This window comes from Brachypodium distachyon, chromosome 1, assembly GCF_000005505.3.
Source record: "Brachypodium distachyon strain Bd21 chromosome 1, Brachypodium_distachyon_v3.0, whole genome shotgun sequence".
Taxonomy (NCBI): domain Eukaryota; kingdom Viridiplantae; phylum Streptophyta; class Magnoliopsida; order Poales; family Poaceae; genus Brachypodium; species Brachypodium distachyon.
Window position 1 is genome coordinate 553,920 of NC_016131.3, and position 23,863 is coordinate 577,782.

At 45.4% G+C, this 23,863-nt stretch overlaps 5 protein-coding genes across 8 annotated transcripts; 3 read left to right on the forward strand and 2 right to left on the reverse strand.

Moving 5' to 3' along the window:
- Positions 1-20: 20 nt before the first annotated feature.
- Positions 21-3,653, forward strand: LOC100822991 (ruBisCO large subunit-binding protein subunit alpha). Its single transcript, XM_003557997.4, has 8 exons — positions 21-218; positions 307-493; positions 923-1,044; positions 1,166-1,373; positions 1,485-1,630; positions 1,726-2,032; positions 2,435-2,886; positions 3,134-3,653. Exons 1-8 carry the CDS (start codon positions 162-164, stop codon positions 3,416-3,418), a joined length of 1,764 nt encoding a protein of 587 aa, XP_003558045.1. The 5' UTR covers positions 21-161; the 3' UTR covers positions 3,419-3,653.
- Positions 2,196-4,901, reverse strand: LOC100841577 ((R)-specific enoyl-CoA hydratase). 3 transcript variants are annotated; one of them, XR_001405165.2, is made up of 5 exons: positions 4,544-4,900; positions 4,299-4,414; positions 4,022-4,142; positions 2,783-2,869; positions 2,196-2,692 (listed from the first exon to the last, which is right to left on the reverse strand). XR_001405165.2 is itself a non-coding variant. In XM_010231181.3 (5 exons), the coding sequence occupies exons 1-4, from the start codon at positions 4,823-4,825 to the stop codon at positions 2,831-2,833; spliced, it is 531 nt and encodes a 176-aa protein (XP_010229483.1). In that variant the 5' UTR covers positions 4,826-4,896; the 3' UTR covers positions 2,196-2,692; positions 2,783-2,830. The 3 variants fall into 3 exon arrangements, 2 of the variants coding, with proteins under 2 accessions (XP_010229483.1, XP_024313579.1); XM_010231181.3 differs by having other exon boundaries at positions 4,049-4,142; positions 4,544-4,896; XM_024457811.1 differs by lacking the exon at positions 2,196-2,692 and having other exon boundaries at positions 4,544-4,901.
- Positions 4,902-5,023: 122 nt separating this feature from the next.
- LOC100832494 (RNA polymerase sigma factor sigF, chloroplastic) lies at positions 5,024-8,681 on the forward strand. 2 transcript variants are annotated; one of them, XM_010231343.3, is made up of 10 exons: positions 5,024-5,354; positions 5,441-5,577; positions 5,729-5,844; positions 5,951-6,115; positions 6,215-6,327; positions 6,358-6,524; positions 6,647-6,877; positions 6,980-7,120; positions 7,243-7,440; positions 7,866-8,681. In XM_010231343.3, exons 1-10 carry the CDS (start codon positions 5,255-5,257, stop codon positions 8,160-8,162), a joined length of 1,665 nt encoding a protein of 554 aa, XP_010229645.1. In that variant the 5' UTR covers positions 5,024-5,254; the 3' UTR covers positions 8,163-8,681. The 2 variants fall into 2 exon arrangements, with proteins under 2 accessions (XP_010229645.1, XP_003558410.1); XM_003558362.4 differs by having other exon boundaries at positions 5,025-5,354; positions 6,215-6,524.
- Positions 8,682-8,832: 151 nt separating this feature from the next.
- On the forward strand, positions 8,833-14,808 carry LOC100829233 (ABC transporter G family member 3). Its single transcript, XM_003558434.4, has 11 exons — positions 8,833-10,416; positions 10,520-10,599; positions 11,186-11,472; positions 11,741-11,912; positions 12,383-12,496; positions 12,624-12,752; positions 13,203-13,394; positions 13,503-13,589; positions 13,699-13,971; positions 14,059-14,166; positions 14,281-14,808. Exons 1-11 carry the CDS (start codon positions 9,972-9,974, stop codon positions 14,560-14,562), a joined length of 2,169 nt encoding a protein of 722 aa, XP_003558482.2. The 5' UTR covers positions 8,833-9,971; the 3' UTR covers positions 14,563-14,808.
- Positions 14,809-21,808: 7,000 nt separating this feature from the next.
- On the reverse strand, positions 21,809-23,703 carry LOC100841885 (heavy metal-associated isoprenylated plant protein 3). The gene is made up of 4 exons (XM_014896489.2): positions 23,112-23,703; positions 22,762-22,997; positions 22,576-22,666; positions 21,809-22,497 (listed from the first exon to the last, which is right to left on the reverse strand). Exons 1-4 carry the CDS (start codon positions 23,368-23,370, stop codon positions 22,067-22,069), a joined length of 1,017 nt encoding a protein of 338 aa, XP_014751975.1. The 5' UTR covers positions 23,371-23,703; the 3' UTR covers positions 21,809-22,066.
- Between the last annotated feature and the right edge of the window lie 160 nt (positions 23,704-23,863).

Sequence of the window (23,863 nt, forward strand, 5' to 3'; positions counted from 1 at the left end):
CGGCGTACACATTAACCGGGGAGTAGGTTGGTAGCGATCCGCTGCAACGTTCCGGAATCTTCTTCACAACCCTCGACAAAGAACCCTTCTTTCTCCCTCCCAACCTTCCTTCCTCCTCGTCGCAGCCGCCTCCCAAAACCCTAGTAGACCCACCAGACGCCATGGCCACCATCCCCACCACCGGCACCTCCCTCCTCCCGGGCTCCTCCGCGCTCCAGGTACGCCAATCCCCACTCTTCTTCGCCGCCGGTCACCTTTTGTTCTTTGCTTAATAAAGCTAACTCTTATCCGTTTGGTCGGCGGCAGAGGGACAGGAGAACGACCAGCAGCAGGCCGTCGGCGGCCAGGCTTCCCGGCACCGCCCGGCGTCGCGGGCACTCGGCGGTGCGCGCCTCCGCCAAGGACATCGCCTTCGACCAGGCGTCCAGGTCCGCCCTCCAGGCCGGCGTCGAGAAGCTCGCCGCCGCCGTCGGCGTCACCCTCGGCCCCAGAGGTGCGTGGATCTCCTACCCCCTTGTCTCTTTGTGATCCCAAGTCACTGTCGATTTGTTACTGTAGTAGCGTTTGATGAGTCTGTTTCCATGCGGAACTTGGCAGTATTAACGATTACTACTAGTCCACCATAAGATGTATGCAGCACCATGTCACCTGAATCTGAGTTATGGCAGCATGTTTAGTGTCAGTTGCTTCCATTCCTCAAGGTTTATGTACGGATTGGAAGATTTATAAGGTGAATTGTAGCGATCCCAAATTGCCACAATTTGTATATGTTTGGCCTATCCACAAACCTACTGATGTTAAGTTATCTTCTGACTTCTTTGGTTCTGACTTGTCCTTATATTGCGCCTTTCTTTGCAAATTTCTGGCCAGTTTCTCAAAGGCTGGTTCTTCTGATCTCTCCTCTCATTGCTTGGTTTTGTAGGAAGGAATGTCGTCTTGGATGAGTTTGGGAGCCCCAAGGTGGTTAATGATGGAGTTACGATCGCTCGGGCTATTGAGCTGGCTGATCCCATGGAGAATGCTGGTGCCGCTCTAATTCGTGAAGTAAGCTAATTAATGTATCTTATTGGGCACGAACCAGAACCATAAATGGTTTCTGGATGGAGATAATTAATTCGTCACACGACTCCTTACCATACATATTTTTTTATCTGTCAAATGAAAGGTTGCTAGCAAGACAAATGACTCGGCGGGTGATGGGACCACAACCGCATCTGTCTTGGCTCGTGAGATCATAAAATTGGGACTGTTGAGTGTTACCTCAGGAGCAAATCCAGTATCTATTAAGAAGGGCATAGATAAGACTGTGCTGAGTCTAGTGGAGGAACTTGAGAAGAAGTCGAGGCCTGTGAAGGGCAGTGGAGATATTAAAGGTAGAGGCTTTACAAGGAGGATTTTTTATGCTTTCATTAAAGTAATTCTGATCGCTTGCTCTCCGTACAAGTAAGGAATATCTTGTAAAGCACTTTGCTCTTCTATTTCAGCTATTGCTGCTATATCTGCTGGAAATGATGACTTTGTTGGGACCATGATTGCGGAGGCTATTGAAAAGGTTGGTCCTGATGGTGTTCTCTCGATCGAGTCATCCTCGTCGTTTGAGACTACTGTTGAAGTTGAAGAAGGAATGGAAGTAAGCAGCCTAGCGAGGACTTCTCTCTTGCTTATTCCATTTTGTCATTGAATAAATCATCCTAAAGCTGTAACTTGTTTCACGTATTTGCACAGATTGATAGAGGATATATCTCTCCTCAGTTTGTCACAAATCCTGAGAAGTCAGTTGTTGAGTTTGAAAATGCTCGCATTCTTGTCACTGATCAGAAGATCTCCTCAATAAAAGAAATCCTTCCTTTATTGGAGCAAACAACACAGTTAAGAGCACCACTTCTCATAATCGCAGAGGACGTATCTGGTGAGGCTTTAGCAACTCTAGTGGTCAACAAGCTTAGAGGAATTCTGAATGTAGCTGCAATTAAAGCTCCTGGTTTTGGTGAAAGGCGCAAGGCTCTTCTTCAGGATATTGCCATTGTTACAGGTGAAACTACTTTCTGCTGCACTAATCAGACTTTGATTTCTATTCTCATCATGTTCATCCTTGTAAACCAAAAGCTCTCTCTTGGTCCAAGGTTTTCTTGCCAATCGCTACATCATTTCTCCTCTCTTGTTTATTAACCTACGTTAAAATGTGGCATGTAGTATTACTGTTATCATCTTGCTACAGCTGTATACAATGACTAATATGTTTCTCTAGCAAGCAATAGGAAAATATCACTGTTTTTTTTGTATCGATTGAACTTGTGGTAAGCGGTAGAACCAAAAGCAAATTACGTGTCCTTTCAACTTTCAGAAATCAAAACTTTAAAAAATCCACTTGTTTTACTTTATGATGTCTCCTAATACGCTGATCATATTCATCTTTCCATGTCTGTTGTTTCAGGTGCTGAGTTTCAGGCCAAAGATCTCGGCTTACTGGTTGAGAAGACAACAGTGGAGCAGCTCGGCATAGCCCGGAAAGTGACAATCTCCCAGTCATCCACAACCATTATAGCAGATGTTGCCACCAAAGATGAGATTCAGGCAAGAATTGCACAGCTGAAGAGAGAGCTTTCTCAGACAGACTCTGTGTATGATTCTGAGAAGTTGGCAGAGAGAATTGCAAAGCTTTCTGGTGGAGTTGCTGTGATAAAGGTTGGAGCTGCAACAGAGACAGAGCTTGAGGACCGAAAGCTCCGTATAGAGGATGCCAAGAATGCAACTTTTGCAGCTATAGAGGAAGGTATAGTACCTGGAGGTGGTGCAGCTTATGTTCATCTGTCAACATTTGTACCAGCCATCAAGGAGAAGTTGGATGACCCTGAGGAGCGCCTTGGTGCTGATATCATTCAGAAGGTATTATTCAAACAAAACAACTATACTGCAATTATAAGTAATGAAATAGTTTTACGGTTGGTACTGTGTATGCATGATAGACAATGCCTTGGTTTGTAGTGTGAAACAATTGATTTGATATTCACCTAAAATAATTAGTAGCTTAACTTCGACATGCTGCTTTCGTCACAAAATTAATCAAGCTTGTAACTAATACATTTGACTGTTATTTTTTTAATCTTAATGCTAACATTCTGGTGATTTGCAGGCTCTAGTCGCACCTGCAGCATTGATAGCACAAAATGCTGGAGTAGAAGGGGAGGTGATTGTAGAGAAAATCAAGGATAGCGAATGGGAGTTTGGCTACAACGCGATGACCGACAAGCATGAGAACTTGGTCGAAGCTGGTGTCATTGACCCCGCGAAGGTGACGAGGTGTGCGCTGCAAAACGCTGCTTCGGTGGCTGGAATGGTCCTGACTACCCAGGCCATTGTCGTGGACAAGCCAAAGAAGAAGACTCCTGCAGCTGCCGGTGTACCCGAGGGCATGTAAGAGTATAATGTTCTATCCCAGGCTCTAGGGCGCAAGCGATTTAGGAGTATGTGTGGTGACCATCATTTTACCAAAGGGTGAGAGATAACTGTGGGTACTTTTATTAAGGAATTGTGGTGTGTAATGCCTTGTTTTATTCCTTATTTTGGTACCGCATAATACTGCCTTGAAACTATTTAGCTGAGCTGAGAATTTGAGAACGACAATAAATTTGGTAAAAAGTTGAGGATGTCCATCTTTGCTCTCACATCTTGTAGTGATGTGCTGCTCGATGGTGATGATGTTTGCTGAGGTTTAGAGTTTAGAAACTCGTAAATAATGCAGGTTTTGACCGAAACATTCTCAGAGTGCACGCATAGGTTGAATATTTTGGAATTGTGATAGGAACCAAGTAATTACAACTGAACGAAAATGATGCGACACCAAGAGTATTGCTACTATTATTATTATCCAGAAACTTTGTTGTGGATCACTCACTCTATAGGCACTAATCATCATTTGATAGTGCATGAACCCTTTAAGCAAGCAGGAACAGTATAAACAGTAAAAAGCAAGAAGAAGCGTTTGCAGGAGATCCTCCAGAACATGTCAAAATGATGATACCATTAGCTAATCATCCTCCGGGCTGACCTGCAGCGTGGGCAGAAAAGCCATGGCTTCGCCGTCGATCGCGAGAGTTTCTCCATCACCAGCATCCGTGAAGCACTTGGTAGCGAACTTGACGCTGCAGGAAACAGACATTGCCAGTTAGCAGCAAGAACAAAATCGATGGCGATCGGTAGAACTTAAATATGTAATCTTTGTGGAGGAGGCCGATGGCAATGCTAGTGCTAGAAAGAAAGAAGAGGAGATGTCATGGCGACAGGGTAGTAAGCAGTACATGTGCCTTGCGCCGGTGGCCTTGATTTGGAGCGCCTGCACCTCCGCGACCACCTCGTCGCCGACGTGCACCGGCGCCGCGAACCTGAGGGACTGCCTCGCGTACACGGCTCCAGGCTGCATTTCCCATTCGCGGCAGAGCAGAGCAGGTATCAGATTCAGATGCAGATCTCGTCATGCTCACACGCCTGCATGCTGTTCGGCGAAATGCCAGAAAGGAAGAAAGGGGAAGGGGTGTGCTCTTACGAAGTGAGAGGCGATGAGGGCCGGGAAGAGGGAGGCGACGAGCATGCCGTGCACGACGCGGCCGCGCAGGAACCCGGCTTCCCCGCGGGCGAAGGCGTCGTCGAGGTGGACCGGGTTGCGGTCGCCGCTCACCGCCGCGTACGCCGCCACGTCCGCCTCCGTGAACCGCCGCCGCGGCCCATGCGACCGCAGCGCGTCGCCCACCTTGAGCGCCGCCGCCGTCGAAGCCGTGCGGACGAGCGGGACCGCGCCGCGGGCGAGGCGCACGGCGAGATGACGCATCCCCGGCGCCAGCGGCGGAGCTAGACCTTCAGGAGGTGAGCCGCCGCCGCAGTTTTTTAAGCTCAGATTTTGATTAAGGCGTCGAGTGGATTAATCATTATCAAGTGATTTTGCAGGGTCCCACCTGGCAGTAGAATTCATGGTGCTGCTTCCCCGCCTTATCCTGGCTACCTGCCAGCCTCCACTCCTCTTCCATATCAATCGAGAGTCCATCAGCTCAGCTCGAGGGAGTAGCAGTAGCAGTAGCAGTAGTAAAAAAGGATCATCTGTGATCCCTGATGGTGGAATGGACAAAGATCTCCTTCACCAATCAAAACACCTCTGATGAAAACGGATAATAGGCGGAGGACACTGAACCAGACAGACAAACTGTGCTGAGCTGCTTGGAGCTCCCTACCCCAGCCTTACTCTCTTCCAGCCTTGGCTCCCATGAATTCCAGCCGGAGCCTCCTCTCGTCGCCCCTCTTCCCTACATCCTCTCCAAACTTCAGGAGCACTGCGTCCTCTCCGACCCCCTCGCGCACCTCAGGTACAACCCTTGCCTTTCGTTCTTTCTTTCTTTTCTGGCAAGTGTAACTAGTTGGGCCCTGAAATTGATCTGATCTGTCTTGGCAGTCCCAATGATGCACGACAGCACCGGCCGAGCATCCACCGCATGTCACTACTCGCCCTCGCTTGTAGCGGAAGAGCAGGTTCACGGTTCGGTGTCCTTGAAGGGCGAAAAGGCCTTGCTGGAGTTACTACTTGACATGGTTTGTCATCCAGACTCACTTCCTTCATGTGGTCATTGGCTCATGATAGCTACAAGTTTCTTGAATTGCAGTTGACATTATTCAGTTAAATGGCGTTTGCTTCAGTAAAAAAACTGGTGGTGCTAATTTCATGTTGTCTGTTTCTTCGAAGGCTTTGGAACAACATACCCAAGGGAAGAAAGTCACAGGTGAAGAGGGGGCAGAAAGTGAGTTTGAGAGTTATTTGCGAGACCTGCAACGCCAAGTGATTTATCAGCAGGTGTTAGGGTATGACTGTCTCCAAATGGTTTTCTAGTTCTGAGATGGATTGTAAATTAACTGGCATTAATTGATTTTCTGGTTATTCTGACCTCAATTGAATCACCATTGGCAGTGAAGAGTACAATTCTACTTCCGTGAGCACTTCAACATTGTCCATCAAATCAAGTGCAACTTTGGATCTTGGTGCAACCTCAGCGACTGTGTTGAAGGAAGTGGCATTTTTACCAGAGGAATCAGGCACCTCGGCCGCTGAGCTGGATGTGACATTGCTTCACCGGTTTGTTCCCGTCATGCTTGTTTTTTAACCCGTCAAGTATTTGCTTGTGCAAGTGCAAATTTCTTTATTCTAATGCATACCTTTTGTGCTTGCAACCAGTTTGGATTTGAACCACTCATATGAGAAGCTGCTGAGCAAAGGGCAAGTGTTCATTCGATCGAAACGGTTGCTTGAGAGAAGATCCAAGAAACGTGATGCTCCTCGAGCGTCAAGTACTGATGCTCTGTGCGGTGTCGTGTCAAGTACTGATGCTCTGTGCGGTGTCGTGGACACAAAGAAGAAAGAGAAGTCAAAGAAGTATGGCAGAGTTCTTGATCCAGATGAGCCCTTTAAGTTGTTCCTACGAGACCCTGAGACGACGGAGTTCTTGACCGCGAAAGAAGAGAAACAGTTGTTCAGTGAAGTACAGGCATGTCTTATATCCCTGTCCTTTTTTCTTCTTCCAGAGCTCCTTACAAACTTGTATCATGTCCGTGATGCCCGGATGAGATATGTCAGGTTGCTAATTCAAAGATACCATGACTTCTACAGAATCTTATGAAATTAGAGGAGGCTCAGCGTAGATTAGAAGCGCAGTGTGGCCGTGAGCCGGCAATTGAAGAGTGGGCTAAAGCTGTAGGAATGAGTTGCAAGGATCTGCAGTCATCTATTCACATCGGAAGACGCTGCAGAGAGAAGATGGCTCGCTCCAACTTCCGCCTTGTGATACATGTAGCTAGGAAATACCAGGGTTATGGTCTTGACATTGAGGACCTAGTTCAGGTTTCACTCTCTTACATTACTCTAAAACCTATGCCTATGTTCTCTGTTGTAAAAGTTTGAGAAATATTCCATGTTGTAAATGTTTCCTGCTCTTACTTCCAGGACGGGTGCTGTGGATTGATGAAGACCTTTGAAAAATTCAATCCAAGCAAAGGATGTAGATTCCCGACATATGCGTATTGGTGGATACGTCAAGCAATTAAGAAGTCTATTTTCAAGCATTCGAGACTAATTCGGTTGCCGGTATGACCTGAATTCACCATAATATCCTAGCAATATTATCTTGCTAACTATTCTCTGAAAATTATAAATTTGCTGATGTGATGGTGTGACCTTGTTTTCTTGTGCCACTGCCACCATTGCAGGAGAGTGTTTATGCGCTTCTGAAAAAGGTTGGGAAAGCAAGGCTGGAGTGCATCTTGGAAGGGGAGCAACCTACTAACGAAAATGTAGCTAGGCGTGCTGGTATCACAATTGAGAAGCTGGCAAAACTCAAAGCAAAAACCAGAAAATCACGATCATTGCAAGATCGAGTTTGGCCAGATGACGGAGTCACGTTCCAGGTACTACTGCAATACCATTTCCTTTAATTTTCATACTAGATCAGTGAAGAAAACATTACCAGTAGAAATGGTTGATTGTGGTTTTATGTGTTAGCTGTCCTTTAAAATATAATGCACTAGCTACCTATTCCACTGATATGTTAATACAGGTTAGCCTCTTAAATAGTAATTGATGCCAGGATATGAAAACCATTAACTCCGTTCGGTCTTTCCGCTGACATTCTTGCCAAATCAGCTGCAAAACTACTTCAAACCGGACACTTTTGATTGGGTTCCACAGAAACTTGGTAGAAGTGATCAATCTTGAAATGGCTTTCAAACAATTTCTGTGCAATATTGTGTGTAGAACTAATTGCATGAATACAGAAATACTTGTCCTGGAACCTGGAATATGCAATTGAGCTGAGTGAGATTTAACAATGCAGGAGATCACAGAAGACCCAAATATTGAGCCTCCAGACCTTGTCGTAGACAGGATGATGATGAGGCAGCAAGTCCGTGACTTCCTGGGGATCCTGAGCACCAGGGAGAAGGAAATCATCGAGCATCGTTTCGGAATCTATGATGGTGAGCCCAAAACCCTTCATGTGATTGGAGACATGTATGGCCTATCAAAGGAGAGAATCCGGCAGCTGCAGAACAGAGCGCTGGATAAGCTGAAAAGGAGTGTATCGAACCAGGGATTCGATGTTTACTTGGATTTGCTAACTTCAAGAGGCTAAGCACCCATTTGGTTTCAATTCAATCGTTCAGTCATACAAACAAAAAGGGGGAGTACACACATGTATGTAGCTACTACACATCCCCAGGAACGCCACTGACACGTGAAAGTATAGAATTGAAGCAAAAATACAGTGCGCAGTTTCAGTGGCATCTTTTTTGCCGATGTAAGTACAATCTCCCAGCAAACTGGTGGTACATAGTGAACATTGCAATTCCTTGTAACCAAAGTACATATTTTACATGGTTCTTTCGCTGATCAGATAGACAGGCAGTGGGTACATGTAGAATGCAGTTTGAGTTTGTCCTGTGACCAATGATGCTTGTAATGCTGGCCAGATCCATCTTTCATGTTTGGAGCTGTGAGGCTCGGCCAGCCAGTGCAAATAGGCAATTCCACAATTTTGCCTTTGCTGCCCTGTCAGCGCTTTGTGTTGTAGCAGTGCTGATTGTATTCATTAGTAGCTCCAACTCATCCCTTGATGGGCCATCATTGTGCCAAATGACTCTGTTTGCTAACACTTTGGACTCCACTTTGGCCTCTGTCAGTCTTAGGATTCCTTTTTGTTTAGTGATTACTTAATAAGACCAGATCTAGTAGCTGGTGTTGGAGAACAGATGGAATGTACTGCACACATGTGGCTGGCATGGAGATCTGCACACATGCGGTTGATTATTTTAACTAGACTGAAAATTGCCAGCTGCTTAATTGGCTGCTCTGAAGTTATGCAATGTGTGTCTGAATCCGGTGAGAATTGACTCCACAGGATTCCTGGAGTGTGTGAGTGAGTGATACCAGTTCCTGGAGTAGTTTTATTACTAAAATATGATTACATTGCAAAGCTTTCAAGTCGATTGAAAGCAGTCATCAATTATGAAGTGAGACCGATGCAGAATCCAAATAGTACAAGCACAAGGGAGGCTGTTGTTGGAATTTGGAATCACTCTGCCGTGAGGCTGAAGGAAGGAAAGAAGAGAAGGTTCTTTCGTTTTGATCCTTTCCCCTTTCTGCTACCATCTCTATCTAATCTAATCTATCTTTACCACTACCTCAAAATCAAATCCTTTGCCCCCTCCTGGATGCATACAAAACCAAAAGCAAAGTGAAAAGAACAAAAGGGATAGACCTACTACCCCTATACTTTGTTGCAACACATAATTTTACTGTCGATTTACTAAGTTCAAAGCGAAATCTTGCTGCTGATTCACCAGGACTAATAATCTTCTTCATTGTCTACTAGTACTGGTACTTGTGTTGTTTTCTACTCCTACTCTAATCTTGTTTGTCTTGTTAAGATACTCTAATCTAAGAAGAAGGTAGAATAGAGAGTGAGTGGTCACCTCAAGCTGTCTGTGCCGTCGTCTACCTCGATCCCCGTGACGACGCTAGCTACCTCTCTACGCTACAGTACACTAGTCCTCTCTCTGCTCGAGCCCCAAGGCGGGCGCTAGCTCCGTCTCTATGCCAGGTAGGGCCCGCCCACCTGTCACATGCTCAGCTCCATGCCAGTCCAGTCCTACTGCAGCAGCTCAGCTCAGCTCCAGCAAGAGCTTTCCTTTCCCAGCAGCAAGCAGGCCAGTGCTAGTACTGAACTCTGAAGAGAGTGAGTGAGCAGTGAGCACACTCAAAAGAAAATCGTTTCTTTACACAAAGCAAGCGGAAAGCCAAAGCGGCAACGGCAATGGGCGTCCGGTCCTAGATAGCAGAGCAGAGCAAAGCAGAGAGGGGAACTTCCCACTCTCTCTCGCTTAGAAGAAAGCTGAATATTGAGTGCGGGGAAGTGGAATTTTTTTGATTGGTTCTCGGTGGCATGGCAATGGCGATGGAGGCGGCGGCGGAGCAGCAGTACCGCTCGTCCTCCTCGTCCGCGAGCAGCCCCGCCACGCGCCGCTACTTCTTCCCCAAGCCCGGCCGCCCCATCTCCTTCGAGGACTCGCCGGACTGGGGCGACGACAACATCGTCGACGACTCATCGATCCACCTCGCCTCCGTCTCCGTCGCCAGCAGCGCCTACCCGTCCCCTTCCCCTTCCCTCCCGGAGCCCTCCGCCTCCGCCTCCGCCGCCACTTTCAGGGAGAGGAAGGTGGCCGGCGCCGCCCTCATCTGGAAAGAGCTCACCGTCTCCGTCAGGGACAGGCGCCGCTACTCCGGCCGCGTCGTCAAGGGCTCCAGCGGCTACGCGCTGCCCGGCACGCTCACCGTCATCATGGGCCCCGCCCGCTCCGGCAAATCCACACTCCTCAGAGCTCTCGCAGGTACTCGCTACTCCACTCACTGCTCCATCCCCTCTGCTACTGACTGATTCAAAACATAAACTTCAGTTACTAATGACACTCGCTCGCTCGCTCTGTCACTCAGGGAGGCTGCACGGCGCCGAGCGGATGTACGGTGAAGTCTTTGTCAATGGCGTCAAGTCACACTTGCCATATGGATCATATGTAAGCTCTTCGTCAAATTAAACGGCTAGCCTACCTTTTACTTACTCCACTGCTGCTTTCAACACTTCATGCTCCTGCAACTCTTCAGGGTGCAGTTTTCAGATATACAGGCATGTAGCTGTAGAGAAGCTTATTAATCATCACACAACTAGTTTACTAGCAGTACAAGTTTTCCTTTCACCTAACTGGTTAACTCACATGCCGGGAACATGTCTGAACCTACTTGCCCCTGCTCATCTGAAGATGCACAGTTCTATTTAAAATCGTGTGTTCTACTCCGTAGTAAACACCTTCAGGGTTCAGAGTTCAGACTACTATGAACTAATGAGTAATGACTGTCATATTGGACAAACTTTATTGCTTGATGGTCATTAGCACGGACACCTATTACATTGGATAATACTATGGTGTTTCAAGATCTGTCACACCAAACAACTAGATTTACTTCCATCTATGTCACTTCATCTGTCCACCATTCTATCAGCCGCATATGGTTAAAATTGGAAATTTTGTTGTCATAATGTGTTGCTGCTGTTAGTGCTGCATATCATAGATTGTTTATGTCCTGTTGTTGGAGCACTTGTAGGGGTATGTTGATCGGGACGATGTGCTAATCGAATCTCTCACAGTACGGGAGATGCTACACTACTCGGCGCTCTTGCAGCTCCCTGGTGTCTTCTCTTCAAAGAAGTCCGTGGTGGATGATGCTATTGCAGCCATGTCACTAGGTGACTATGCTGACAAACTCATTGGTGGACATTTTTTTTCAAAGAGCCTTCCAACTGGTGAGCGGAGGCGGGTCAGCATTGCAAGGGAGCTTGTGATGAGACCACATGTTTTGTTTATTGATGAGCCTTTGTATCACCTTGATAGGTTTGTTTCTCCTCTCCATAGTTTTTTTTTGCGCAATTCCATAGTTATTATTTACCTCTTTGGATTCTTAAAAAGATGGTGCTTGTTGCTTATGCATGCGGATGTGTCTGCCAGTCTGGACATCATTGTGTTTCAATGTGGCATGAGTGTTAATGTGACAGTTATTGCGCTCTTGCTTGATAGATGATGCCTTTGAATTTTATGGTGTAACTGCAGACTAAAGTGCACCTGTTTTATTTAACTTACCTTTTCATTTCTTTTGACGCAGTGTTTCTGCACTCCTCTTGATGGTGACATTGAAGAAACTTGCAAACACAGGATGCACAGTCATATTCACAATGTATCAAAGCAGCACAGAAGTCTTTGGACTTTTCGATCGGATTTGCTTGCTTTCAAATGGGAACACACTCTTCTTTGGTGAAACATTGGCTTGCCTTCAGGTGAGTAAGCTGTTCTCTGTAGAATTAATTCTTAACTATTCTACACGTATTATCTGTTCTCTGTTGAATTAATTCTTAACTATTCTACACGTATTATCAATTTACCACTTTAGAGAAACTATGGTTTCCTGTTATTGGGACAGAGTTTTGTATGTATTAGTGTGGATATAACTTATAAGGGGCTCTCTAAGCTACTCTAAGATCACAGGAGTTGTTAATCGATTGAGTTTCGATCGACTTGCTTGATTTCACTGAATCACCAATGTCCATTTCCAAGTTGCATTGGTAGAACAACTAAAATAAGCCTGCACAGAAGTATCGCTGACACACTATCTTCCTTGAAAGAAATTGTATATATTTCCTTATTACTTCAGCTCTCCAGTCCAATTGCTCTGTAGTCACCTTTTTATTTCCTGTTGTAGATGGCCTTGTTTTCTATTGCTTTCTTATTTCTCCTTTATGTATGGCAGCACTTCTCAAATGCTGGGTTTCCATGTCCAATCATGCAAAGTCCATCAGACCACTTTTTGCGAGCAATCAATACTGATTTTGACAGAATCATAGCCATGTGCAAGAATTTACAGGTATATTTTGATCTTTATTCTGGCATGGATTTAATTTTTCTTCAATTATCTCCAATCTTTTAGTCAATTCGATGGAGAAGTGCACCTTTTGTTGTAAAAGATAAAAAACCTTTGTACTTATCAACAGGATGATCAAGGTGATTTCTCATCAGTGAGCATGGACACTGCCGTGGCAATCCGGACACTAGAAGCAACATACAGATCATCGGCTGAATCTGCCTCTGTTGAATCAATGATTGCAAAATTGACTGAGAAGGTAGTACTGTGTTGCACCCTTGAATAATACAAGGGCCATCCATGTCATACCTTCATCCTGCATGCATGCATACTTGTCTTGTTGCTGATCATAGATAATAGTAATGACACAATCAACCACGTTAGGTTAATATCCACTGTGTAGATATAGGATTGTGCAATATGCAGAACAATGAACATTCATTTATCTTGATTCCTCACACATCTGAAGCTGCTTCTTTCTGAATATACTGTTTGACATATGTGTTACCGAGGAGAATTTTTTGGATTTCTGTCCAATCCAGATATTTGACGAGCAATTCGTGATGCGGTGCCTCTAGCGTATTCCCAACCATGCATTTTACTATAAGACCCAAAATTCTTAGATGTGCACCCATGATTTTTGTATTATCTGTCACTGCTCAGGCATGGTTTTCTTGTCCTCTCAGTTTGTCTACATGTTGTAATGCAGGAAGGTCCTTACTTGAAAAGCAGAGGCAGAGCCAGTGATGTAACGAGAATTGGCATCCTCACTTGGAGATCATTGCTAATTATGTCAAGAGATTGGAAGTACTTCTGGAGCAGACTTGTATTGTATATGCTTCTTGCCCTCTCAATCGGCACCATATTTATCGACATGGGCCATTCATTGTCATCTGTAATGGTTAGTATCACTGCATTACTACGTTTCAGTTCACCGGATGTTTTTATTTATGGATTAATTTTGCTGGACCTATGACTTGTTTGCTGAGAGTTCACTTTGTTTTGACAGGTTAGGGTTTCTGCAATATTTGTGTTTGTTTCATTTGTCATCCTTCTGAGTGTGTGTGGAGTACCTGCTCATATCGAAGAGCTCAAGGTCGATTTCCTATCTGTAGATTGGAATGGCAACATTATCGCCAACATCCTTTCTATTTTATTTTTATTTTTTGCACCAATGCAATAACATGTTGTTTACACATGTGCAGACATATTCCCACGAGGATGCAAATCGGCATTCTGGGACATTGGTTTTCCTGCTGGGCCACTTCCTATCGGGCATGCCTTTCCTATTCCTGGTGTCAATTTCGTCATCGTTGGTTTTCTACTTCCTAATAGGCCTTAGGAACGAGTTCGACTTTCTGATGTACTTTGTGATCACCATCTTTATGTGCCTGTTGGCAAATGAAGCACTAATGATGATTGTTGCGTACATATGGCTCGAAACTTACAAGTGCACCTTAACGCTCATTTGCTTATACGTAAGTTCCCGTCCTTGTCTTCTTTTAAGTAGGCAAAAATATCTGACCAGATCAAACATTACATATAACCATTGCTACTACTTTCAGGTCATTATGATGCTAGTGGCCGGATATTATCGGATCCGAGAAGCTCTACCGTCCCCCGTGTGGAACTATCCTCTATCCTACATTTCGTTCCACACATACGCTGTCCAAGTAAAAAGACTACTCCGATCCCCTTAAGTTGCAGCTTCCGAAAACTTACACCGATCGACAGTAAGAATATCAGGTTGACATTAACATTGATGAACGATGCAATGCTGCATGCAGGGCTTGGTGGAGAACGAGTACACCGGGGCGTCGTTCCCTGTCGGGTCGACTAGGACGATACCCGGCGTGCAGGCAGTCCGAGGCTCATACGGCATCTCGTCGTCGGCCAACGCCAAGTGGATGAACCTCCTCATTCTGTTTGTGATGGCGGTCGGGTACCGCGTAATTCTGTACGTCTTGCTTCGCCTGGATGTAAGGAGGAGACAACATGCGAGTCTTAGCGAGAAGCGCTGCTGCTGGCCTTGCTTGCTCCATGGTAATAGCAGTGCAGCTGCAAAGTGATCCAGCTTGAGCTACCTGCTGTAACTTGCACGGAGAGGTTTTGACCTTCTGTTTTGGGGTAAAGTACTGTATACATGTTGTTTCTTTCGTAGCTTAGGCAAATCTGACGCATGAAAAGGAACTGAAAAAACAGAGAGGGAGAGAGGAGAATTGCAGAGGCAAAGATGTATGCATAACATATACTGTTACTGTATGTATCATGGTTTGAGGATTGAAAAGGCGAAATCATGGTTTTGGTGTTGTCTTGTTCGTCTGTTTTGGCACTGTTCAATGCTGCTTAAATATTCCGATACTCTCTCCCATCCTGAATTCTTGTCGACAACAATTTACGACAGGAGGAAGTCCTTGGTGTTGTTGGTACGACAACAATTTACGATAGGAGGGAGTACTTGGTCTTGTTGGTACTCCTAACTAGCTCCTGATGTTGGTGCTGCCCTGTGTGGACCATGGGGTAAATCATTTTCTGGGCCATGTAATATTGCCTTTCTTCCTGAGTATCGTAGCTGAGGCAAAATCCAAACTTGTGACAACGATTTCACCCAAGAATTTCCACTGCGTGCTAGCAGCTCCATTTGGTACTCGATTTGGCCGCCAGGTGGTGCAGGTAATAAATGCTCTATGAAAAAAGGCTGCAGCTAATCAGCGAGGAAGTGAAAGACTTGACAGGGTGAGTGAGAGTGAAGTCTGATGGACTAATTAGTGTACTTTTCCATTAATTTCTCTGTCTAACAAAAAATGTCTCAAATTGTACTTAAAATTTAAGACATCGTTGGATGAAGGAAGTATTATTATTCTATATCTCTTATATCTCTCTTGGTCTCATCATGCATGCATCATTCATTCCCTGCTCCCGCCCATCTTTTCTTGACAGGGAGGTTAAGGCAGAGGCGTGCATGCATAGAAAGAAAGAGAGAGAGACTTCATCTCGTGATCGATCGAGCAGATGCTGCTGTACAGGCACGTACGTGTGTTGCTACGTAGGAGAGTACCTGATAGGCAGCACCTGGTAGCTAGCTAGTAAAAGGAAGAGAACAAACAAATGCACGGGTCTTCCTTTTTTCCTCTTCTTCGCAGGAATAAACGGGAAAGGGATATGGAATCCGGCCACGCGTTCAGTCCCAAAGCAAGTAAGCTAGCTACGGGGGAAAAAGGGACCTAGCTTGACTTCACTTGGTAGCAGGCCAGCCACCTTTGCAATGCACGCATCACGCATGCATACATTCTCTGCAAAGAGATGCATGGCCGTACGATTATATTCCCTGCAGCATGCATGCAGCGCTAGCTGGTTGTAGATAACTTAGTGAACGCGTGGCGATCAGCGCTAGCTGATTGCTAACTTAGTGATCGATCTTGTCATTATCTCTGCATGCATGCATTAAGGCCGGGAATTGATCGAGCTCGATCGTCTATGCATTTTCATGGAACGATTTCATTGAGGTGACAAGATCGATCACGTCCGTCCATCGGACGATGCATGGATGGATCGATCAATCATGTGTTGTGAATGCACCTGCATGCATGGCTGCATGCATGCATGTGCCTCTAGCCCGTACGTAGTATGGGCGCGCTGGCGGTCAAAAGTCAATCTCACCCTCTAGCTAGCTAGCTGCTCTATGCCAGGGCTAGCTACTGCATATCGATCATGCATGTACTAGCAGGAGTAACTAAAAATGATGAAGGCATATACATACATATATGCGGCCAGCCAACGAATTAACCATGCATGATTGTTCGCCCATGGATATATCGATGGTGCTCACTCACTAGGTGTGTGTCTATTCAATCATGTGCCATTGCGTGCTACTCCCTCCATTTCAAAACACAACTCATATAAATTTGTGTACTTGGACTAAGTCAACTCTCGTTTCTAGTGCCTGACCATTCATATTGGATTAATAATAAATGGATATGAGTAGTTATTGGCCGGGTGCGGGTACCAGGAGAAAATGAGGTGTGTTTTGAAACAAATGAGAAAAATCTTTTTTTTTCTTCAACCTGGGATCTCTCCCCTTTCCATTCATTCAAACGGAAATACACCGTCCACACCACATACAGATAAGTGCAGAAAGATTGTGAAGGAGGGGAGAAGAACACGCAGGGACACTACGTGGAGTAGGAAACTCGCTGACCAGCCCTCGCAATCGAGAGCTGACTACGAGACAAAAACCTACTCCCTAACATCTAGCCCTAGCAGAAACAGAAGTTCAGAATAACAAAACAGCATTAAGTTTTACAGTCCAACATCGAGCACCCAAACACAGTCTAACAGCCAACATCAAGCAGCACAGAAGTATCCATCGACAAGCAGAACTAGGCTTCAGTGATTCTCAGCGCAGACAGCACATCAGTTGGTCCAGCAACGACCCTGGCGCCCTCCCCCAGCTGACGCATCATATCCTTGGCATTGTGGATGAGCTGCCTGGCCCCAGCACGCAACTGCTCCAGATCCCCTTCCTTTTGTAAACCTGCCCAGGAAAGCAAAGAAGAACATGCGGCACAGACAATTTCGAAAGGAGAACGAAGGATATACTTGTCAAAAGTAACTCTGTTACGATAGCTCCAAATAGCCCACAGGATGGCAGCAAGCCCAACCACATAGAACCTTTCCCCCTGAGGGAGAAAGGAATGCATCCAAACAAAATATTGCCATAGAGAAGTAGGGACAAGCTGAGTAGCAAATAATGAGCCAACAACTCTCCAAACAACCCTAGCAACCCTACTGTTGGGAATATGCCCTAGAGGCAATCATGTATGATGTAATTCCCAATGTATTCATAAATATTATTAAGTTGTCCTTATTTGAACATCTAATATGTATCATTGAATATGTGATTTGATTGTGGAACTATGTATTCATGTTGTTCATACTAAATTGTCCTTAGTCATTGAGGTTGTGCTGGACACAAAACCTAGACTAATGTGAAAGTTGGCTGATGACTCGGTTCCACTTGTCATGGGCATGGTGATGTCATTCCAGCTTACACGGACTCGGCTAAAGAGTTTAGCGAGTCGGACTGACCCATATTGAGATGCAACGAGTAGATCGTCATTTGCATGTCTCAATCAATGTAATCCTTAGACCTGAGGTTATCGCACAATCCGAGTTGTGGATTACCAACTTAGGTTCTGTCAAACGTTGTTCCGTAACAGGGCAGTTATAAAGGCAGAGTTCGGGTTGACTGAGAATCAAGTTGTGTGATGTGGATAACCAAGATGGGATTTTGCCCCTCCGACTGGAGAGATATTCTCTGGGCCCTCTCGAGTGATATGATTCGGGAAGCATGGCCATGTGCGACTTGGTTAACTGTTAACCGGGTCGATCGACTAAGAGTTGGTCGGATGAATCGTATATCACAGATCGAGAAGAGAGTTGAACTATTAAAGGGATGACGATTAATCGCCTATAGTTTGACAAGGTATATCGTGAGACAAAAGGGACTAAGACGTATGTCACATTGGAAGGTATGTCGTCATGACTCGATGGTACTTGGGAGTCGGCACGTTCTGCTAGGAGCCGCTACCGATTGATCGATTCAGAGTCGGACTCCAATCGTGTCCAAGTCGCCATGAGCCTGCGGGGTCACACACTTAAGAGCGGGAGCAAGTATTTGGTCGGGTTGGACCCGAACTGGATTTGGGCTGACAATGCGAGTTGGACTCGCAGAGTGGATGGGCCACAAGTGCTGGAGCCCACTTCCACTCGGTATATAAGCAGGGGCGTGGGATGCCTAAGGGGCACGGTTTTTTCACTCTCATGTGTTGAGAACCCTAGCCCCATTCAGTCCAATCGTCGCACCGAACCGAGTAGTACGCCGCCGGAGCTCCTCCTCGCACGTGCGGATACCGGCAGAGGTGCTGTACGTTCAGCACTTCGACGATCGCGGGATTGGATCGGCTGGATCGGATCGAGGGACTGCACTGCATCAAGGCGCCGCATCGATAATCCGCAACTGCGCGTCTAGTGGTAATCCTCGTGGCCTTCTACCTCGGCTAGATCTTGGGAGTTCGCGTAGGAAAAGTTTTTGTTTATCTCTACGCGCCCCTTCACCTACAACCAAAGAACAAGTGCTGAGCAGTTTCCAAAGTATCACAAAAAGAGCACAAAGGAGACCCATGCCAGTTCTTCCTTCTCAAAGAATCTCTAGTTAACACAGCATTATGAAACAGCAGCCAGAGAAAGATTTTAATTTTTAGAGGAATCTTAGCCTGTCAAATCCATTTATGGTGACTACCATGAAGATCTTTTTCCAGCCATTTATACATTGACTTCACATAATAGCTCCTTTTTTTTCTCAAAAGCCCAGGTGACCTGGTCCTCATCATCAGACAAGATCAAAGCATTAGTCCAGTGACAAACAGTATCCCACTGCTGTGTCAGTACAGGACCCAACCTTCTTCTAAAATGTATATCATTAAGATGAGTTTGAAACTCTCTCACACAAACACCAGTATGAGAACAAATATCATAAAGCTCAGGGAACTGCAAGCACAAAAGCTCCTCATGACCCCCCCCAACAATCTTCCCAGAATCTTATAAGAGCACCATTGTTAAGCTTTACCTTTCTCCCTTCCATATAATGAGGTTTAACTTTTAATAATGCCTTCCAGCAAGAAGAATCAGAAGTTCTAGCTTTTACATCAGCAACAGTACAATTGTGAAGCTATTTTGCTCTAGCAACCTATTGCCATAGCCCTTGACCAGTGTCAAGTTTCCACCACCGCTTACATAAAAGGCTGATATTTTGTTTTCTTAAGTCTTTTACACCTAGCCCCCCTTTAGTTTTAGATCTGCACACTCTTTGCCATTTAACAAGATGATACTTTCTTTTTTCACTATTGCCCTGCCAAAGGAACTTCCTCCTATGCTTATCAATTTTCTCAATAAAAGTTTTGGTAAGAAGCATTGAGTAAAATAGTCCCCCCCCCCCCATAAGTTACAACTTTTCCATGCTTCAAGTCTTTTCAAGAACTTAGCATCAAGAAAATCCCAATCTTTATTTTTCAGAGCAGCAAAGCTAACAAGAACACCAAGATACTTCATGGGCAAAGTCCCAACTTGACACCCAAAGAGATCAGAATAAAAGGCAGCAGTATTATTGTCCCCCCCCCCCCCCCCCCAATTACAAAGATTTCACTTTTGAGAAAGTTGATTTTAAGACCAGACATAAGTTCAAACATATACGGCAACAATTTAACATTCAAGGCTTTAGCTTGGTCATCTTGTAAACAAAGAACAGTGTCATCAGCATATTATAAGATTGCAAGTCCATTAGGAATCAAATCAGCAGCAAGACCCACAAACAAGCCATTAGCCTGAGCTTTGAGAACCATTTTAGTGAGACACTCAGCAGCAATGTTAAACAGGAGCGGAGAAAGGGGTCACCCTGTCTAACACCCTTAGCACTAGTAAAATAGGGCCTCATTTCATTATTAAGCTTGACACTAACAGTGCCATCTTTAAGCACACGTTCAATCCAACCACACCACATGTCACTAAAACCTCTTAACTTCAAGCAGTCCAAGAGGAAACTCCAATTCACTTTTTCATATGCCTTTTCAAAATCTAGTTTGAGAAAGATGCCACATTCTTTCTTCACATGGGTATGATGCATTACTTCATGCAAAGTAAGAACCCCATCCATAATATTCCTTTTCTTAATAAAAGCATTTTGTTGGATACTGATCAACTTATCAGCCAGAGATTCCAATCTAATTGTAGCACTTTTGTAATCCGTTTATAGATACATCTCAACAAGCAAATGGGTCTAAATTGTTGGATTTTGTCAGCACCAGAGATCTTTGGTAGAAGAGTAATAATCCCATAGTTCAATCTTTTAACATCTAACTTCCCTTGATGAAATTAGCTAAACATCTTCATGATATCAAACTTTATAATCTCCCAAGTAGCTTAATAAAACTCAGCAGGAATGTTATCAGGACCGGGGGCTTTATTAGGTTTCATAGAGAAAAGAGCATTTTTAATTTCTTCCATAGTAAAAGGTGTAGTGATAGCAATATTCTCCTCAGGACAAATAGTCTCCTCCTCAGTCCATAAATCAGGATTTAATTGCAGCAAATTTCCATCAGCAGGGCCAAATAAATTTTTTTAATAGTCAGTGGCATGAGCAAGGAGTTGCTCAGTCCCCTCAATATTAACATCCCCATTTTTTAGGTTATGAATAGTATTTTTTTTCTTCCTGCCATTAGCAACCCTATGAAAATAAGCAGTATTTTGATCTCTTTGCAATAACCAATTCTCATGAGATTTCTGAACCCACATCAACTCCTCATCAGCATAGGATTCATTTAGCTCCACCTGAATGTGAACTTTTCTTTCATACATCTCAGGGGACAAGACAGCCACCTCTTCCCAACTTTCAATTCCACCCAACTCCTCCTTCATCATTTCTCTAGATTTTCTGTTGGACCCAAACAAATTGGATCCCCAGCCCTTAAATTTTTTCTTAATTTTCTTAAGCTTGATATTAATAATATCAATAGGATCAGAGCTAAAAACAGGCTGATTACAAATTTCAGCAACCTTAGGAAGAAATTCCTCATTTTTAAGCCATGAAATTTGAAAGTGAAGCTCTCTACATTTTTTAGGGGAACTAACAGCTTCAGTTTGAAGCAGCAAATGATTATGATCAGACTTTTCTCTAACCAATTTGGTAACAGTAACCATAGGAAAAGCATCTTCCCAACTAAGAGACATAAGGATTCTATCCAACTTCTCCAAAGTGGGATTAGCATGGTTGTTGGTCCAAGTGAAGCTCCCTCCAGCTAAATGAATCTCCCTCAAACCCAAAGTGTGGATAATAGAGTTAAATAAGTCGGTATGATGATTAGCCACAAAAGTTTTATTCTTTTCCCCAGTATGCCTTAGGATATTAAAATCTCCACCAACAATATAAGGGCAATCAATAATAGAACAAAAAGAAGCAAGCTAGGTCAAAGAAAGCCTCTTTAAACTCTTCCTGAAGCAGATCCATACATAGTTAGGAGACTCCATCTCATTTTTTCTTTTTTATCCCACAGATTTAATTGCAATACATACCTCCCCAACTTACAAGTATGCATCTCAAAAGAATCATTTTTGACTCCACAAAAGATCCCACCAGATCTTTCAACGGAAGAAAATGAGAAAAAACTACATGAGTTGTGTTTTGGAATGGAGAAAGTAAATGATGCTAGCCGCTGCACGGTTCCCGAGGCTGCTAAGCTAGCTGGAGTACTCGATCTGCAATAATTTAACGCCCCCTGGCCTGGCCTGGCCGGACGGCAGGCACATCGATCGAGGCAGGCCGGCCGTATGCATGGCCGGCGTCGATGCATTGTCAATGAATGCCGCAATGAATCATGGCACCAACCAACACGTACAATCTGCCATTCATGAATTTGCATGCTGGAGTAGTACGTACTGGTTATCCATTTGTAATTACTAGCATGATTTGCACTGGTAATTAGCAATTGATTGATGCATGCATGCGGTTCGTGTGGGCGGTCACATGAGAGCGCAGGCGTTGGGGTTCTCGTCGCTGAAAAGCTGCGGCGCGTGCAGCATCTCCACCCGGTACCCGCCGCCGCCGTACGTCGCCGGGAACTCCTCTTCCTTGTGCTGCTTCTGCTCCATCGGCAGATCACTCTCCTCTCCCAACTGCTTGTTCTTCTTCTTCTTCTTCTTCTTGACGCCGCCGCTTCCCTGCTGCTGCTCGTCCACATTGTCCTCGTTGTTGCTCATCTCGCCCTCGCCATCCTGATCCTGCTTCTTCTTGTCCTTGTCCTTGTCCTTGTTGTTGGAGGCGGCCGGGACCACGACGACGACGACCTCCTTCTTGAGCTTGTGCCTGAGAACGTCGGGGAGGGCATTGGCGTCCATGGTGCCCTTCACCGTCACTTGCTCCTTGCCCGTGTCCACCGTCACCTGCTTCACGCCTGCATTCCACCATTAGGCCATATGCATGTGCATGCACTGATTCTTGCATGCTACTACCATGAGCCAACGGTGGTTACCTTTGATCTTGTGGGCGGTACGCTTGATCCGGTCAACGCAGCCGTTGCAGTGGAGCCCCATCCTCAGCACCACCGTCGATTCCGCCGGAGCCTAACAACAGATTCACATCAAACCCATGCATGCATGCATGGCGCCCCGTACAAATCAAATGCTAATCATACATCGATCGACATCGCTTCATTTACCTCCTTGTTCTTCTTCTTGTTGTTGCTCCTGTCGTCACCGGCCGCCGGTTTCTTGTTGACGTCTTGGACGTCGCCCTGCAGCTTGTCCTTCTTCTTGGGGGGATTGGGCGGGGAGACGAAGGCCACGGGCTTGTGCGTCCTCGACTCGATGCGTTCCTTGATCTCCCAAGGGTCCACCACGCCGCCGCTCACCGTCACCGTGCTGGCCGCCATGTCCGTCGCAACGCCCTCCACGCCTGCATTTGTGTACACATAAATCATTAATCCACTAAACAATGCATATGTACGAATGATCAAATGTTAGACGAAGAGGGGAATTAATCAATGCTAACGACAATGGACGGACGGACCTTGTGCGACCTGGATGGCTTTCTTCACCTTGCGAGCGCACCCTTCGCAATGCAACTCCACCCTCAGCACCACCGATTTCTGCTTCTCTGCCCCGCCGCCGCCTGCGCCATCAGCTTTCTTCTTCTGCTGCTGCTTTCCTGCCTTGACGCCGTCGTCCTCCCCGCCGGTCGCCTGCTCATGCTCACCATGGACTCCTCCTCCTTCTTCCTTTCCACCTTTCTCCTTCTCCTTGGCATTCTTATCGTTGCCCTCCCCCATGACCTGACTCGATCTCAACTCGCCTGACACACACTCTTGCTAATTGTTGCTGCTGGTGGTGAGTGGTGACTTTAGTGTGTGTGTGTGAGAGAGAGAAAAACAGAGAAATTGTGAATCAGGGGAAGAAGAAGAAGCAGAGGAGGTTGGGCCGGCGAGGCGTATAAATAGGGAGGAGGAGGACGACCAGGTCCTTGCAGCTTTAACGGTTCTAGTTCACAGAAATGACATGTTTTTTTTTGTTTTTTTAGGGGGTGAGAAATGACATGTTTTTTTTAGGGGAGTGAGAAATGACATGTTTTTTTTAGAGGAGTGAGAAATGACATGTGAGTGGCTACCATCAGTTGGATCGCACGCCGGTCTTTTTTATTGGGCCAATTACTGAGAAATCAGCCTGGGCTGAAATGTACTAGCCGAAATGCATATAGCCCAACAAATCCGGCCCAGACGACGCGAGCTCATCAGGGGACGAGATCGTTCTTCATGGCCCGTGTTC

What these genes read in the sequence shown, in the direction of transcription:
- LOC100832494 (XM_003558362.4), top strand. Translation starts at nt 5,255, where the DNA reads ATGAATTCCAGCCGGAGCCTCCTCTCGTCGCCCCTCTTCCCTACATCC. An exon ending in ATTTATCAGCAGGTGTTAGG is followed by an intron (nt 5,845 to 5,950) that starts GTATGACTGTCT and finishes CACCATTGGCAG; the next exon opens with TGAAGAGTACAATTCTACTT. An exon ending in CGAGACTAATTCGGTTGCCG is followed by an intron (nt 7,121 to 7,242) that starts GTATGACCTGAA and finishes CCACCATTGCAG; the next exon opens with GAGAGTGTTTATGCGCTTCT.
- LOC100841885 (XM_014896489.2), bottom strand. Translation starts at nt 23,370, where the DNA reads ATGGGGGAGGGCAACGATAAGAATGCCAAGGAGAAGGAGAAAGGTGGA. An exon ending in ACAAGAAGAAGAACAAGGAG is followed by an intron (nt 22,667 to 22,761) that starts GTAAATGAAGCG and finishes ATCTGTTGTTAG; the next exon opens with GCTCCGGCGGAATCGACGGT. An exon ending in TACCGCCCACAAGATCAAAG is followed by an intron (nt 22,498 to 22,575) that starts GTAACCACCGTT and finishes GGTGGAATGCAG; the next exon opens with GCGTGAAGCAGGTGACGGTG.
- LOC100822991 (XM_003557997.4), top strand. Translation starts at nt 162, where the DNA reads ATGGCCACCATCCCCACCACCGGCACCTCCCTCCTCCCGGGCTCCTCC. An exon ending in CGTCACCCTCGGCCCCAGAG is followed by an intron (nt 494 to 922) that starts GTGCGTGGATCT and finishes TTGGTTTTGTAG; the next exon opens with GAAGGAATGTCGTCTTGGAT. An exon ending in GTGCTGATATCATTCAGAAG is followed by an intron (nt 2,887 to 3,133) that starts GTATTATTCAAA and finishes GGTGATTTGCAG; the next exon opens with GCTCTAGTCGCACCTGCAGC.
- LOC100841577 (XM_010231181.3), bottom strand. Translation starts at nt 4,825, where the DNA reads ATGCGTCATCTCGCCGTGCGCCTCGCCCGCGGCGCGGTCCCGCTCGTC. An exon ending in GCCACCGGCGCAAGGCACAT is followed by an intron (nt 4,143 to 4,298) that starts GTACTGCTTACT and finishes TGTTTCCTGCAG; the next exon opens with CGTCAAGTTCGCTACCAAGT. An exon ending in CTTTTCTGCCCACGCTGCAG is followed by an intron (nt 2,870 to 4,048) that starts GTCAGCCCGGAG and finishes GAATGATATCAG; the next exon opens with CACCAAGGCGCTCCTCAGGG.
- LOC100829233 (XM_003558434.4), top strand. Translation starts at nt 9,972, where the DNA reads ATGGCAATGGCGATGGAGGCGGCGGCGGAGCAGCAGTACCGCTCGTCC. An exon ending in CCTTTGTATCACCTTGATAG is followed by an intron (nt 11,473 to 11,740) that starts GTTTGTTTCTCC and finishes CTTTTGACGCAG; the next exon opens with TGTTTCTGCACTCCTCTTGA. An exon ending in TTGCAAAATTGACTGAGAAG is followed by an intron (nt 12,753 to 13,202) that starts GTAGTACTGTGT and finishes GTTGTAATGCAG; the next exon opens with GAAGGTCCTTACTTGAAAAG.